Genomic DNA, 14,649 nt, shown 5'->3' with positions numbered 1-14,649 from the left:
AAAACGCTTCCGGTCAACCGGCGTGATGACGTCATTACGCACTGGGCGTGGTTCAGCCATGCAAACACGGAAGAAAATAAAGGATGCTTTTGGAAGACAGCAAGAATTATTACGGAAGAACTTAGGAAAATGTAAAGAACGTTTTAATATGCTTAAGTGGGGTTAAAGGTGCTTGGCTACTGTAGCTTCGGTGAAACGCCCCTTAGTCTGTTACTTTTCTTTTCGTATACGATTGCATGATGGAATTTCCTAACTTGAACAACTAAATTCCTGATTTCGGCATTTCGCTTTCGTTTCGGTTAGGATGTAGTTAGTGTTCGACGTCCAGTTTAGGCTGAACTGAGCTCACGTTAACAGGTTAAGAGTCTTAATCCGCCCCCTCGGGCTCTTGTTTGCAGAATGGATGGCAGGCACAAGAAGATATTACAGAGTAATCGATCCATGCTTGTACAGCAGTTGGATCCCTCAAAACTGTATGATGGACTTCTGTCAAAGGGCGTCTTCACTCAAGACATGATTGATGAAATACAGGTAGGCCTTTAACACACTCAACTGGCCCATTCACAACCACATTTTGAGGTGCCTCGGTTATAAAATAATTCCAACACTGCTGGGAACGTATCCTTGAGATATTGGCAATAACCAATACATTGGATTAAATAATCAGTGTCATCTCCTTATTTTACAGTTTTCACAGTGTTTTCTTCATATGCACCTTAATTTATGTACTCTCTGGAGGAATGTGTTCTATTGTTACAGAGGGTCATACAGTAACTAACAGGAATCTGCAACCTCTGTCATAGAGCAGCCACTGTCCTGCTGGTTTCCATAGTAGCTTTAAATAAAAGTAAGTAATTAATTGATTGAGGACAATCAGAGTATAGCAAAGGGTCTAAAAGCATGTCATTACTGGCTATACAGTATATAAATGTTTTTGTAATAATATTCCAGAGATCTGCACAAATAGTCTTGAAGAGCCACAATCTCTCTTTGTTTGAAAATTATATTGAAAGGTGCTGACCCATATAAAGGTCATTATTATTAGAAATAGGAGATGCAAGATCTCCAAGACAAGATGTGTAGATCCCTGGAATGTAATCTCAAATATATATAGTCAGTAGTGGAATAACAGTTGAGACATGTTGCCTAACAAAAAAAAACAATAGCCTGAAAGGCAGTTCTCTAATCCTTTTTGGTAGGTTCCTCAATAAACAGGCAGAACAAACTAATAAGTATAGACCCATGTCACCTCGATTGAACCTGATCAGTGCACTATAGCTGTGTAAGTGCCCAGTTCCTTGCTTTAGTCATTGCTACTGACAGGGATACCCAAAAGACTGTGACTCTTAAGACCAGCTAAAGGTTGCGCTTCTTTTGGAAGAAGAACACACCCTTTCACAGTCCTAGGTCTTATTAGGACAACATGGGTGGAGTGGTGGCTCTGTGGCTCAGGATCTGTGCCTGTGGCTGGAGGGTTGCTGGTTCAAATCCCGCTGCAGGCAGAGGAATCCTACTCTGTTGGGCCCCTGAGCAAGGCCCTTAACCTCACCTGCTCAAGGGGCGCTGTACAATGGCTGACCCTGCGCTCTGACCCCAAGCTTCTCTCCCTGTCTGTGTGTCTGTGAAAAGACACATTCCTAATTCAAGAAATTGTAAAGGCTTAATAAAGTGATGTTATTATTATTATTATTATTATTATTATTATGATAGCACCAAGTTGGAAATGTTTCAGCTTTTTAAAATTCCAGGCATGTGTAATTTAATACAATAGTTGGTCCACATTCTGTCTGATAAATGTCCTCCACAGAACAAGCAGGAAACTTTCAGCACTAGGTTTTGGTTTTTACATGAAAGACTGATCAAATCTGAAACAGCTCAAACTGCAACTGAATGGGAGTCTCCTCCATGTCACTGTGATCAGAAGCGTGACGCAGGCCTGCAGCCCGGGGGCCTGTAGTGAAGGAGCTGCTGTTCTCTCTCGTGTCCCCCGCAGAGTGCCGGCACGCGTCGAGACCAGGCCCGGCAGCTGGTGAGAGATCTGGAGACCCGAGGCAGCCGGGCCTTCCCAGCCTTCCTGGAGTGCCTTCAGGAGTCCGGGCAGGGTCACCTGGCGGACGCCTTGCAGAAGGGGGTCAAGATTCAGCCACCTCCGCCTGTCCCGGTCCAGCCTGTTCCCATCCCTGTCCTAAAGTGTACGTGCCAAGTCCAGTATTTCTATGATTTGTCGCTCGTTCTGTTTAGTTCTTCTTTGTTTTAATATTGCCAGCAGCCATATCACCCTGCGACTCACAGCTGACAGCCCACTGAAGCTCAGCAGGTGTGAGCCTGGTCAGTACCTGGATGGGAGACCTCCTGGAAAAGACTTAAGGTTTCTGCTGGAAGAGATGTCAGTGGGGACAACAGCAGCTTGTGTGGGTCCTAATGCCCCTGTCACTATACTGTAAACAGGCGCCGTCCTTCGGATGAGATGTAAAACTGAGGTCCTGACTCTCTGTGGTCATTAAAAATCCCAGGGCGTTTCTTGAAAAGAGTAGGGGTGTAACCCCGGTGTCCTGGCCAGATTTCCCCCTGGCCCTTACCAATCATGGCCTCCTAATAATCCCCCTCTATGAATTGTCTACATTACTCTGCTCTCCTCCCCCACTGATAGCTGATGTGTGGTGAGCGTTCTGGCGCACTATGGCTGCCGTCGCATCATCCAGGTGGGGCTGCACACTGGTGGTGGTGGAGGGGATCCCCCTTACCTCTAAAGCACTTTGAGTGGAGTGTCCAGAAAAGTGCTATATAAGTGTAAGGTATTATTATTATTATTATTATATTAAGAAAAAGTGCCACGTACTGTAACGTGTCTGGTGTTTTATTCAACAGATCCCGATGGAAACAAAGAGATACCCGATAGAGGAGACATACCCTATCATCAAGACAGGCCTACACACAGCCCAGATAACGAAAACTATATGACAACCAGCTATCGTAAGAAATGTTCTACAGTGTTATGATATACTGATGGAAAGGTGCTCTCTTTCTACTAGGAAAAGTTATAAAGTTTATAAGGTTATAAAGCTGCTTCAACTATAGAACTGCAGATCCCTTTTTTTAATTTAATTGTAGCAAGTGTTAAATTGCTCTAAAAATACAAAGTTTTTTTTCCGTTAACTAAATCAGCAACTAATTTATTTTTTACTCAAAGCACATTTTGGAGTAGAGCCAGGTTTACTGTTATTTACTTCAATTAACCTTTTAAAGGTTCATCAAAGATTACCATGTACTGAGCATGCAAGATGTGCTACATTGGAAGAGGTGTTAGTGGGGCCAGCAGGGGGCGCTCACCCTGCGGTCCATGTGGGTCCTAATGCCCCAGTATAGTGACGGAGACACTATACTGTAAACAGGCGCCGTCCTTCGGATGAGACGTAAAAATGAGGTCCTGACTCCCTGTGGTCATTAAAAATCCCAGGGCGTTTCTCGAAAAGAGTAGGGGTGTAACCCTGGTGTCCTGGCCAAATTTCCCATTGGCCCTTACCAATCATGGCCTCCTAATAATCCCCATCTATGAATTGGCTACATTACTCTGCTCTCCTCCCCACTGAGAGCTGGTGTGTGGGGAGCGTTCTGGCGCACTATGGCTGCCGTCGCATCATCCAGGTGGGGCTGCACACTGGTGGTGGTGGAGGGGATCCCCATTACCTGTAACTAGCTTTGAGTGGAATGTCCAGAAAAGCGCTATATAAGTGTAAGCTATTATTATTATTATTATTATTATTATTATTATTATTATTACATTCTATCTAGCTGAGGAGCTGTCTAACCCTGGTCCTGGTGGGCCAGTGTATCCTAACGAGCTCATGACTGTCTTAATTGGACCAATTTAATAGATTTATCAGCCATCTCTTTGGGTGCTGCAGTTTTAATGACACTTAGAAGACCTAGGGTATAGACACACCAGTCCGCCAGGGCCAGGATTAGACACCTCTCATCTGAAGAGACAAAACAGCTTTCAGTGATCAAGTTTTTCAAGGGAGATATTGTCGCATACACAATCCTCTGACAGCTGAAATATTCTGTTTTTTCCAGGACATTTCACTTCTTTCAGTGAATATCTGGAGAAAGTAAGGCTTCTGCTGTGATGTTTTTTTGCAGATGAAGCTTTTTACACCACACAACTGTTAAGCTCCAATATCCACCTCTTTGGGGGGAATTAATTGATTTTCTGTTAGGGTCTTCAGTGACATTACAGGTGGTACCGAAGACCCTAGCTCCATCACTGTGTTTGTATACATTGTATATAGTACCGACCTGTCTTTGGACCTACCTAGATGCTGTAAATGTCATGGTAACATACATTGTAGTACTTAGAATCACTTGAAGAAACTATGCACACACTTGTTGTGTGATTGGAAGTGCTGTAAATAACTCTTCAGCACTGCACTAAGATGCAAAGACATAAATAGTATCCTAAGAGTAGCATTATGTGTTAGTTGTGTTGTAACAGACAGATAAGTTCTGGACCCCGAGATGAAGTTGAACAACTGAGTTAATTGCATGCAAGGAACAATAAGATCAAAGAATTGTTCGAAGATATAGGTACAAAGCTCCATTTTATGTAGCAAACTTCAGCTGTTTCTGACGCAAATTGTTACCATGGTAATGGGGGGAGGTCACCTGTGTTAGGACTTTCCCAAGACCTTAAACACTTTGAATGGCCAGTCTTATCTTCCCAGAGTTAGGGAGTCTCTACCTCGCACTTGGAATCTCTTATCAGTTCACTCCCATCCCTGCCATAACTCAGAAGTGCTTAAGCATGGAATGTCTTGTACCAAAAGAAGTCTTTGTGCAGAAAGAAATCAGTTAACCCTTTTTTCACATCTTATATCTTCCATCACAGTTGTTTCTGGGCATTTTCTGGGTTGATAAAAAGATCTGCTGCACAGATGATATTTTAAAAATATGACAAGAAATGGGGGCAACAGCACACAGAGAGCTCAGCCTTGTGGAAGATGCTGTTCCCACCTCTATAGTTACAGTTTCTGCCATCAGGATTTATCCCACTGGAGGTCTACCAGCACGGATAAACTGGGTCGAGACCTCAGCAATCAAACACACAGCCCTGCTTGCCTGGTCCTTCTATGAAATCACAGTCTATAAGTATGTCTGGGACATCTGTGCAGTGCTAGCTTTGTACTGTAAGTTGACTTTCCTGGAAACCTCAGGACACTGAACCTTCTTGTGCTCCTGTATTCACACCCCTAATTTAAAAAAACTGTGGTATCTAAACCACCACCCAAAACACCTTTAAATAGGGTGATAATAATATCAAGCTGAGGGTCTTTGTTGTTTCAGAATGTAATTAATAAAGGCTTATCTCTTGCCTTAGCATCTCAAAAGGATGAACTTGATCCCAAACCACAAGGGAGACCAAGAAGCAACAGCCTCCAGGTAATTAGACCAAACCACTGAAATACTAATTATTTACACCGGGGTTATGGTTGTTTGCTTGTCTGTTCGTTGTGATATATTGCGATACTGTGATAAAATACCCTATTTATAGTTTAGATCAATTGTTTTGTGTTACTTATTCATATTTTAAACCGTTCAGCTTCCCAAAACATTTGACCAATTGACAATCATCACAAAGCGCAGAAAGCCTCTAAATGAGAAAGGTGTCAAAGTCATTTCAATGAAACACCTTTAAAAGCTGAGTGAGTTGTCAGAGTATTTTGTGTGCGAGAAAAGATGTTGAGAAGTATCCAGCCAATTTCTGGGACATTTCCACCTATTTTTTTCTGTTGATCTGACAGTACACCTGCACTTTTGGAAGACAATTTTGAGAGAATGCTGTATATAAAAAAAAAATTCAGACCTGTTTCCAAATCTGTTTCAATTTGGTAAGGCAAGACAGTTTCACTGAAATTCTTCAGTATCCTGTGCTCCAGTATTCATTTATAAGGACGTTACTGTGCCATCTTGTATTGGTACTATAGTTCATGCTCATTCTATGCAAAAGGTGTACTGGTACAGAATACAGCATAGAGGTATGACACCGGCTGTTCTCAATCTACAGACTTTAAAGGCAGTCTTTGTCAGCTGCTTTAATAGCCTTGGTAATCTAAAATTACTGAAAGGCATCAGAGTTTATTCATCCACGGTGAGATATGGACACTCAATAAAAAAAATCAGGAAACAAAAAGAGATCAGAAGGCAAACAAACCAAAGCTGCCTTCAGCCAACTGAGGCAACTGATGAAGTAAGGCTTAAGATTTCTTGAGACTTTCAGATGAAGGTCCTTGTACCTATGTGAAACTCATATATTACCATCAGTGCGACTTTTTTCATCTGAATGTGTTATGCCTTCAGTATGTACTGTAAGATAAATACACCCTCTCATGCGTGGTTTCAGGTGTACAAGATGGATCACAACCCGTGTGGGCACTGCCTCATCATCAACAATGTGGATTTTGAGCGTCAGTCTGGATTAAACAATCGCACAGGATCCGATATTGACTGTGACAGACTGGAGAAAAGATTCAAGGCCTTTAACTTTGTTGTCACTGTCAAGAGAAACCTAAAATCGAAGGTAAATTGAGAAGGCTTGCATATAGCCAACTGTATTGACAGTTTTAGCAAAAAATCCTGCTGCATGGATAGCCTATGTAGCATCTGGGATGGGTGGATGTTTGTTTCCGAAACATTAGTTTTTTACGGGACAGGGTTGTTAGCCTTGTGCCCAACCTCCAACATGGATTACCTGCCGCCCGACGTGGGACATGAACCCACTACCCTGAGATTATGAGTCTCACGCTCTACCAACAGAGCTAGGGCCCCCTGTAGCGTTTGGGGTCATTGTTTATTATTGCGTGTTTATTTAAAAAAAAACAGCGTGTTTTTGAGTGGCTCATGACTGAACAAATTCCTCCTGCGCGGTACCTAAAAAGCAACGAGCAACAGCAGAGTGGTAGGACCCCTCCATCCTCCTTTCCTTTTGAATAATTACTTTTTCAACAGACCTGTTCCGTTTCACCCCAAATGTCAATGATTTGCAGTGCAAAACAATGCAGAATTTGAAGAGATGATATCCTTACCTGATGTATACCCATTTTTTTTAAACCTACATTCTGTGTTCATGGCAAATGGGCATTCCAAACCTAGTCACGTATCGTACTGCAAAATCTTCTCATCTCACCTAGAGCGGGTGTTTAAAGTATTCTCTTGTTCCCATACAGCAAATCAGACAAGAGCTGACTGCTTTGTCAAAAAAGGACCATTCAAGTTATGACTGCTGTGTGGTGGTCATTCTGTCGCATGGATCTGAGGTAACTAGCACCTTTAAAGGGAGTGAAGACGGGGTGTTTCCCGAGAATTGTAGGTGACGCAATTCACCTGCTTTGTCCATCCGCTGAAGAAAATAACCAGTTTGCAATTTGAGAGTGTCAAAAGTTTCCAAAACAAAATGTTAGCTAGATGTGTGAAATGTATTTATTATTTAAACTGATTATTTTCAGCATTAGCAGCACTAGTAAGGTTTGACATGTAAACACTTATTTTACCATTGCCATGTTGGGAAATGAGTTTACCTTGGGGGAAATGCAGCTCCATAGTTATGTAACAGTGGTACAGTCTGAGGGGGCAGGGCTATACGGTATCTATTTAGGAGGGGGGGGAGATCTAACAGGAGTTTTGTCTTGCTATAGCTTCAGTGGAGAGCTGATAGGACCTAGGCGTGGTAGGACTCCTGGTCTCTATTTCTTAGAGAAAGGGTTCATTTTTTGTGTGTGTACTAATTCCATTTTGTTGGGGTTTTTTTGCAATATATAATTGTTTGTGAGGAGCACTGTCCTAATAAACATCACTTTTGCACCTAAGTGCAGTTGTGGCTCAGCGATCATTCTGTTTTAAAAGGATCCCTCCTGCCCTCCCTGTGACATAGGCAAAGGATGCCACCAGAATCACAGCACTTAAAAAAGGAAAGAGGACACTGGGATGTGACACCAGCCATGGGCCATCTTTCCTTGTGTTGAAAAATAAGGGAAGGAGTGACTTTTGATCACACACTACAGGCAGAACATTAAGCTAGCACACAAAATGGAGTGGGGATCTTCGTGTTTTATAAATAAAGCCTTTCATTGTGTTCAATAACGCTCCCAGCAAAGACAGCTTTCCCTGCACCGGTGGCTGACTGCATGGAAACCCTCTGAATGTGTTAATTGTGCTCTGCAGGCAAGCCACTGTCGCTTTCCTGGTGCCGTCCATGGCGTCGACGGCCCCATCGTTGCTGTTCAGAACATTACCAATTATTTGAACGGGCAGAACTGTCCGACTCTGCAGGGGAAACCGAAGCTTTTCTTTATCCAGGCCTGTGGAGGAGGCAAGTGCTGGTTACCTCCTTTGAGCGAAGGGTCGGAATCGTGTGGTCCTCTGTATGCAAAATCGGAACACCATGAGGAAAAGATTGAGAAGTAGATATTGTACTGAACTGCCTGGCAGCTATGTTGTATACAGGAAATCTAACTTTCTGGGTAATCAAATAGAGCAAAAATATCTGCCTTATTCTTGCAGATGAAAAGGACACGGGATTTGAGGTCTCAGAGGGATTTGGGCCTTCATCAGGTGGCTTGGATGACCAGACCGATGCCATGCCCATGTCATCCAGCAGCGATTCGCTCAGTTTGACTGATGAAGTCGACGCCCGGGCATCCCTCCCTACCCCCAGTGACATCTTGGTGTCATACTCTACTTTTCCAGGTCACGTAGACGCAGTTCGTATGAGCAGTCTGTGTTGTGGTTTGACATTGCAGTTTGGGGTCTTGTGTTTATGATCGGAATGACTTTTTTTTTATTGCTGGCAATACAAAAACTACAGAAGCCATTGCTGCCATCAAGGGAAAAAATATCCCCTTAATTACGCGATAGCAACGATTACGTCAGTGTGTGTACAACCTGTTACACTGTGCACTGAACCCATTCAGAAGCTACTGTGGCACTTTCGGTTTAATGAAACTTTCAGTGTCGATGTCCAGCGCCGCAGAATTTGTACGGATCTACTTTCGACTGGGGTTTAGTCATAATGACATCTTGCAATTTTTAGCCGATATGAACAGAATCATTATAAGCACGAGGACCAGTTTTGTGGGATTTAGAGATCAACGCAATGATGGTTCTGTTATGAACAGTTACATGTGCGGTCAGTCCCACCGCTTAAAACCGTAAGTCCGCACGTAGCGATATTGTAGGTATTAAATGACAATTGTGCTATCGCGTGATCACATAAAGTACGCGAGAATGCGGGAATTACTATCTCGTAATTACGAGATAAGGGTGAGGATTTTTTTTCCCTTGGTGGCAGCAATGCGCCTCCGTAAAAAAAATGCTGTAGGGGCAAAAAGTGATATGAGACCATAAATATTTTATAATAGAGAGCTGTCCCATTACCAACCAACAGCCAGTTTGTCCCTAAAATGATTCACCTCAGGAAAGGCAAAACCGTGTATTTTAAACAAATATGTAACTTGTTTAAGTCCCTAAAGGTCAACAGGAGGCTGTTCGAGCCTGTCTAGCTCATTTGATAGCTAGTTTTCTATGCTACCAATCTGCTGGATCTCATTTAACCATTTCTTAAAGACCCCAGAGACTCTGCATCCACAGTATAGCTAGGTATCGTGTTCCAAACTTGCACAAACCTGATTGAACATGCGCATGTTATACTCTCTACTTCGTGTTGTTTTATTGGTTCGAAAGCTGAAAATGAAATGCAGCTCCAAATCTTTTTGCTTGTAGAATTAGATCCCGTACAATGTGGGAAGGCAGGTGAATCTTGAGAACTGTTTCAGGAAAACCTTGATCTTCTCTCTCAAGGTCTCCTTCCTGCCTGCAGTTCCCTCATCCAGTCATAGCCCTGTTATAGATGATCACTCTTTGCACTTTTGTTCTCTAAAAACGCCAAGAAAAGCAGTTTTATTTATGAATGCCTTGGGGGAGAGACCTGCTTATGATTGCAGTATTGTTGTCTTTTATATTGTGTGCAGATTCACTTGTTTTTGCTTTGACAAGGAACTGTTCACACTGGGTTTTCAACCAGTTTACAGGAATTAAGTTGTGGAGTTAATTAATTTGTAGGGCAGCATGATAGCACAGTTGTCTGCATTGCTGCCTCACAGTGCAGCGATCTATGGTTTGCCACCGGACCTGGGGTGCTGTCTGTGTGGAGTTTGTATGTTTTCCCCATGTTTGTGTGGGTTTCCTCTGGGTGCTCCAGTTTCCCCCCGCAGTCGAAACACAGGCTGGTAGGTTGATTGGCTGCTGGGAAAGATAGCCCTGGTGTGAGTGTATGCCTGTATGTGTGTCTGTCTGCCCTTGTGAAGGACTGGCGTCTAGTCCAGGGTGTATCCTGCCTTGCGCCCGTTGCTTGCTGGAATAGGCTCTGGCTCCACTCTGACCCTGAATTTAAAGAATCAGGTTAGAAAAGGTATGGACTAAATTATTTTGTCATTTATTTTGTTGCATAAGCAGCTATGGTACTGCCTAGTGTGAGTCTAAAGATGTTGACATTTTAAGATGCAGTTTGACTGTGATAACCTCTTTTATCTCTTAAACCCCTCCCTGATTATCTCCCTATTGCTTCTACCCTAGTGGCTCTAACAACAAGATGTTTGAGAAAATACAAAAACAAACATATGTGACTGCAAATCTGATATCAAGCTTCTTTTTTTTCCTGTGGTCCTGATATTTTTTGTTGTGGTCGCACACAGGCTATGTTTCTTGGAGAGACACAGCAGCCGGATCATGGTATGTGGAAACTCTGGATAACATCCTTGCCCAGAATGCCAAGGATGAAGACCTTGTCACGATGCTGATGATGGTAGGCCTTTATTATAAGATTAAGATTGAAGGAGCTGAGCCTGTCACTTTAATGGAGTTTCTCGGTATGTGATAAGAATGTGATGTGTTTACTATATTTAAAAACAGAACATTAAAGGTCTCTTGATTTATGTAGGTATTGTATTGTATTTTATGTCTGTGGCCATTGCACAAGGGATAATCATGAGCCCAACATCAGACTTTGTATGATCCTTTTTGATCCTTCTACCCTTATTTCTCTTCACAGGTTACGGATAAAGTGTCCCAGATTTCTGCCAAAGGAATTTACAAACAGATGCCTGGGTCCTTCAATTTCCTGCGTAAACGCCTCTTCTTTCAAATATTGCCATAGTGCCAGGGATTCCTCCCGAATAATTGAAAATAATTACTTCAGCAAATAAGAATTTACCTCACTACGTGAACAAAGAGTTTTAAAATATTTTTTCTCTAAGAATTTTGGGAATCATTTTCGGAGTACGTGGAAGTATTTTCTAGATTTTGTGTGATTGTACCTACACTGAAATTATGAATTGTTTTTCCAGTGGTTACTTTTCATGTACCTTTTTAATGCTTATTCATTATTCGTAATTGTGTGCACATGGCAGAGGTGTGTTACATGCAGTCTCTCTGAGTTTCTGTTTTTCTGCAGAATCCATACTATGTCCCACTGTTGATCACCCAGATAAGGACTCTTGAATATGTGCTGGGAAATCAGTATCGGTACTTAATGTTGTGTTGCAAAAGGAAAACTTTGCTTCAATTGCTGAACTAAGTACGGGAGATTTCTTCTTCTCAATTTCTTAAAGTAACTACCAGATGCAAGTTGGTGAAAGAAAGAGTAGGTGTGGATAAAGCAAACCACGTAAAGTAAAACCCAGGAATTTTTGAAACATTAGCTTGAAAGTTTGGAAAGGTGAAAACAAAAATTGCATTCAAGCAGAAAGCTTCATCATTCTGACAGTGTGACACAGGACATCGCTTAACTTTGAGCACGTGTTCCATTGAACATCATCCTCTGGAGTTTTTTTGCTAGTGCTTTTCAACAATTGTGATGTTAAAGAAATTAAACTCATGCATAATCTAGAATACTCATACGATTTCTTCTAAAGTCACACATTTTGTGGCCAAACTGCCTGAAGATACATTCAAATGAATTGTTTACTTATAGTTACACTCCTGTCTTTCTGTAAGAGGAATGGACAAACATTACCAAATGTACGTTTGCTTCATTGCCACAGACCTATCGAAATTTAATTATGGTTGTAATTTAAGAAAATGGTTGCTTCTGGACTCGGTGTTGTGTACAGGTATCCAACCCATTTTTCTAGGTTTTCATTTGTAATGACTTTTCAGAATGTTTGAGCATTTGGTTTTCCCTCGGAGGCTTTGTGTTGCAATTTGTAGATCAAGGTAAAAAAAATCTGATTTAATGTGTCTTGATCTCAGACTTTTAGGCTACAAAATGTATTAATTTGGATGGGGGGTGCAGACTTTCTCTAGGCACTGTAAATGCTAGCAATTTACAGGGAGTACATTCAACATAAGATCTGGAGTTCTGGATGAGTGTATTTCTCTCCTCATATATGTTAGAGGAACCCAGCTAGTGGACTGTGTACCCCAGAGGGTACTTAAAGATGAAATTACCATACAGTGAAAAATGCATTTTACCTTCGGAACTTTATCATTTGTCTCCATACATACTGTATAGTGTCCTGCTGTTGTTTTGCAGTATTGTATAGTGCAAGTCATGGCAGGGAAGGATTTATAAATCTATGAACAATATACTGGCAGGAGCTGCAGTAAGGCTTTCCTGTGCTAGTAGATGTTAGTAACAGGCTTGGTGTTGCTGCTGCTCTGCTTTGTAACATCTTGCAGAATTCCTGTCCTGGCAGTTCCTCATCCATTCTTCCAGTGACAGTGCAGACCACAGAGGATCTGGCATCTGGGGACTCTGCTAGTGTCTACTGGTAGCAGTATTTTTTTATTTATGAATCCTTCAAAACTAAGCCTTTTGCAAAAATATAGGTAAAGGATTATTCCATGCTGAAAAGTAAAGAGGCACAACATTTCAGCTGGTGAGCCTTCTTCCGGCTCAAATTATAATTTATGTGATGTGTAATAATGTAATAGTATTATAAATCAATCATAAAGGTATTAATGACACCTGAAGACCTGGAATGTTGTGTCTGTTCCTTTGCAGCCTACACATGCTGACGCAACTACCTACCTGAACTCTTTCTGCAAAAATGTCAGGTTGTGAAAAAACTAACGTTTTTCATCAGGTAACCAAAAAGCAATGGACCTGAAAATATGAAAACTGAGGCATTAACTAGTGCATTTGTTCTGCAGTGCAATGTTTTATGTTTTACTATGGCTGTTGACTAGTTCATTCACATTATTACATGACGATGTTTGGTAGTTAAGTAGTTAATTGGTCCAAGGATCCCATCCAGCTATTTTGTGAAAAATGTCAGAGTATCAACTTCAACCAGCATGGCTGGCTTCCTGACCCCTGAACCCTTTGTGTAAAGTGCCTCCTGTTGTTTATTTTAAGTGCACTTCCACTTAATTTGAATTAGAGATCACTTCCTACTAATCAGACTATACCTGAGTACCACTCATAAGATACAGTAGGAAATGAAAATGAGAGACTTCTGCGTAAAATCTAGACAACACAGTAGTAAAATGATATTGTGAAACGATAATTACAGTTATTAAGAAATGAAACACTATCCACATTTAATGAGTGAGTCAAAGCATGATTTGTACTGTACTTTATATCTACAAACTGTGATTTTTTTATATTATGTTCTCTTGGCAACAGGTTAGCCAAAGTTCCAAGGTTTGGAAGGGAACTTTTTTAAAATACAAGGAGCAATAATAAATATGATGTCTTACCTGTTCTTATTCCCAAAAAGGCAAAAAATATGTTTACCTGTTGCCTGGGTTTGAGGCAGTGAAGTCTGTGGTGCTGTTTTTTTTTTCAATATGTTGTTGATTCATGAAATTTTAAATAAAATATCAAATTTCAATGAGATGGATGAAAGTGTACTTACTCCATGGTATGTCTGTATGCTCTTACGATCCATGATTTAGATATCATTGTTTTTCGCTGTGTGATGGTACCCTTATTACATCTCTGGAACTGAATTGAACTGAATAGATCTCTGCAGGCACATTTCACTGGTCTGTTTTTGGTTCTTGTCTTTGGCCTCCTGTGGGTTATCTTCGATCAGGGTGTGTGAATCAGCTCACTGAGTGATTCTGAGCTTTGAGGTTTAACTGCCCGCCACTTACCCAACAAAGTCCTTTTCATAAAGTAACCATAGAGAAAGTATTTTCAATTCCTCTGTTGTAGCCATAACGATTCTAGAACAATAAATGAGATTCAGGAGTAAAATTGCTGGCAAAAAGTCAGCCATCATCACAGCCAATAAGGACATCTCATGAGCTTCAGTGAATCATTTCCAGGAGTTCATTTTTAAATTGTTTTAAAGGGGTGAATGAGGGCATTAAATCAGTTGGAGAACTACAGTTGATAGAAGGTGACAAGGGAACAAGGGAATGTGAAAAATAAGCTGGGACATGTTAACGCATGACCTCTTATTTTACTTGTATAAATGACCCATATTTTAACAAACCCTGTTAAAACCTTTTAGAAAATAGTGACATCGCTGTTTCAAATCACAATAATATTTACCAAATGCATGTTGTATTAAAAGTATTCTTATCCTGCTGGGTGCTGCATTTCAGCAGTGGATGGCATGAGTCAATATGTGATTAAAAGTGCTGTCTATA

The 14,649-nt window shown here is 41.3% G+C and overlaps 1 protein-coding gene across 2 annotated transcripts; it reads left to right on the top strand.

Moving 5' to 3' along the window:
• Positions 1-32: 32 nt before the first annotated feature.
• On the top strand, positions 33-13,886 carry casp9 (caspase 9, apoptosis-related cysteine peptidase). 2 transcript variants are annotated; one of them, XM_088616850.1, is made up of 11 exons: positions 33-131; positions 399-531; positions 1,994-2,192; positions 2,869-2,973; positions 5,375-5,436; positions 6,398-6,574; positions 7,221-7,310; positions 8,215-8,362; positions 8,554-8,739; positions 10,743-10,852; positions 11,099-13,886. In XM_088616850.1, exons 2-11 carry the CDS (start codon positions 400-402, stop codon positions 11,201-11,203), a joined length of 1,314 nt encoding a protein of 437 aa, XP_088472976.1. In that variant the 5' UTR covers positions 33-131; position 399; the 3' UTR covers positions 11,204-13,886. The 2 variants fall into 2 exon arrangements, with proteins under 2 accessions (XP_088472976.1, XP_088472975.1); XM_088616849.1 differs by having other exon boundaries at positions 75-531.
• The last annotated feature ends 763 nt before the right edge of the window (positions 13,887-14,649 follow it).

Source organism: Lepisosteus platostomus, chromosome 23, assembly GCF_059453375.1.
Source record: "Lepisosteus platostomus isolate fLepPlt1 chromosome 23, fLepPlt1.hap1, whole genome shotgun sequence".
Classification (NCBI taxonomy): Eukaryota; Metazoa; Chordata; class Actinopteri; order Semionotiformes; family Lepisosteidae; genus Lepisosteus; species Lepisosteus platostomus.
This window is presented reverse-complemented; position numbering and strand designations above follow the sequence as displayed.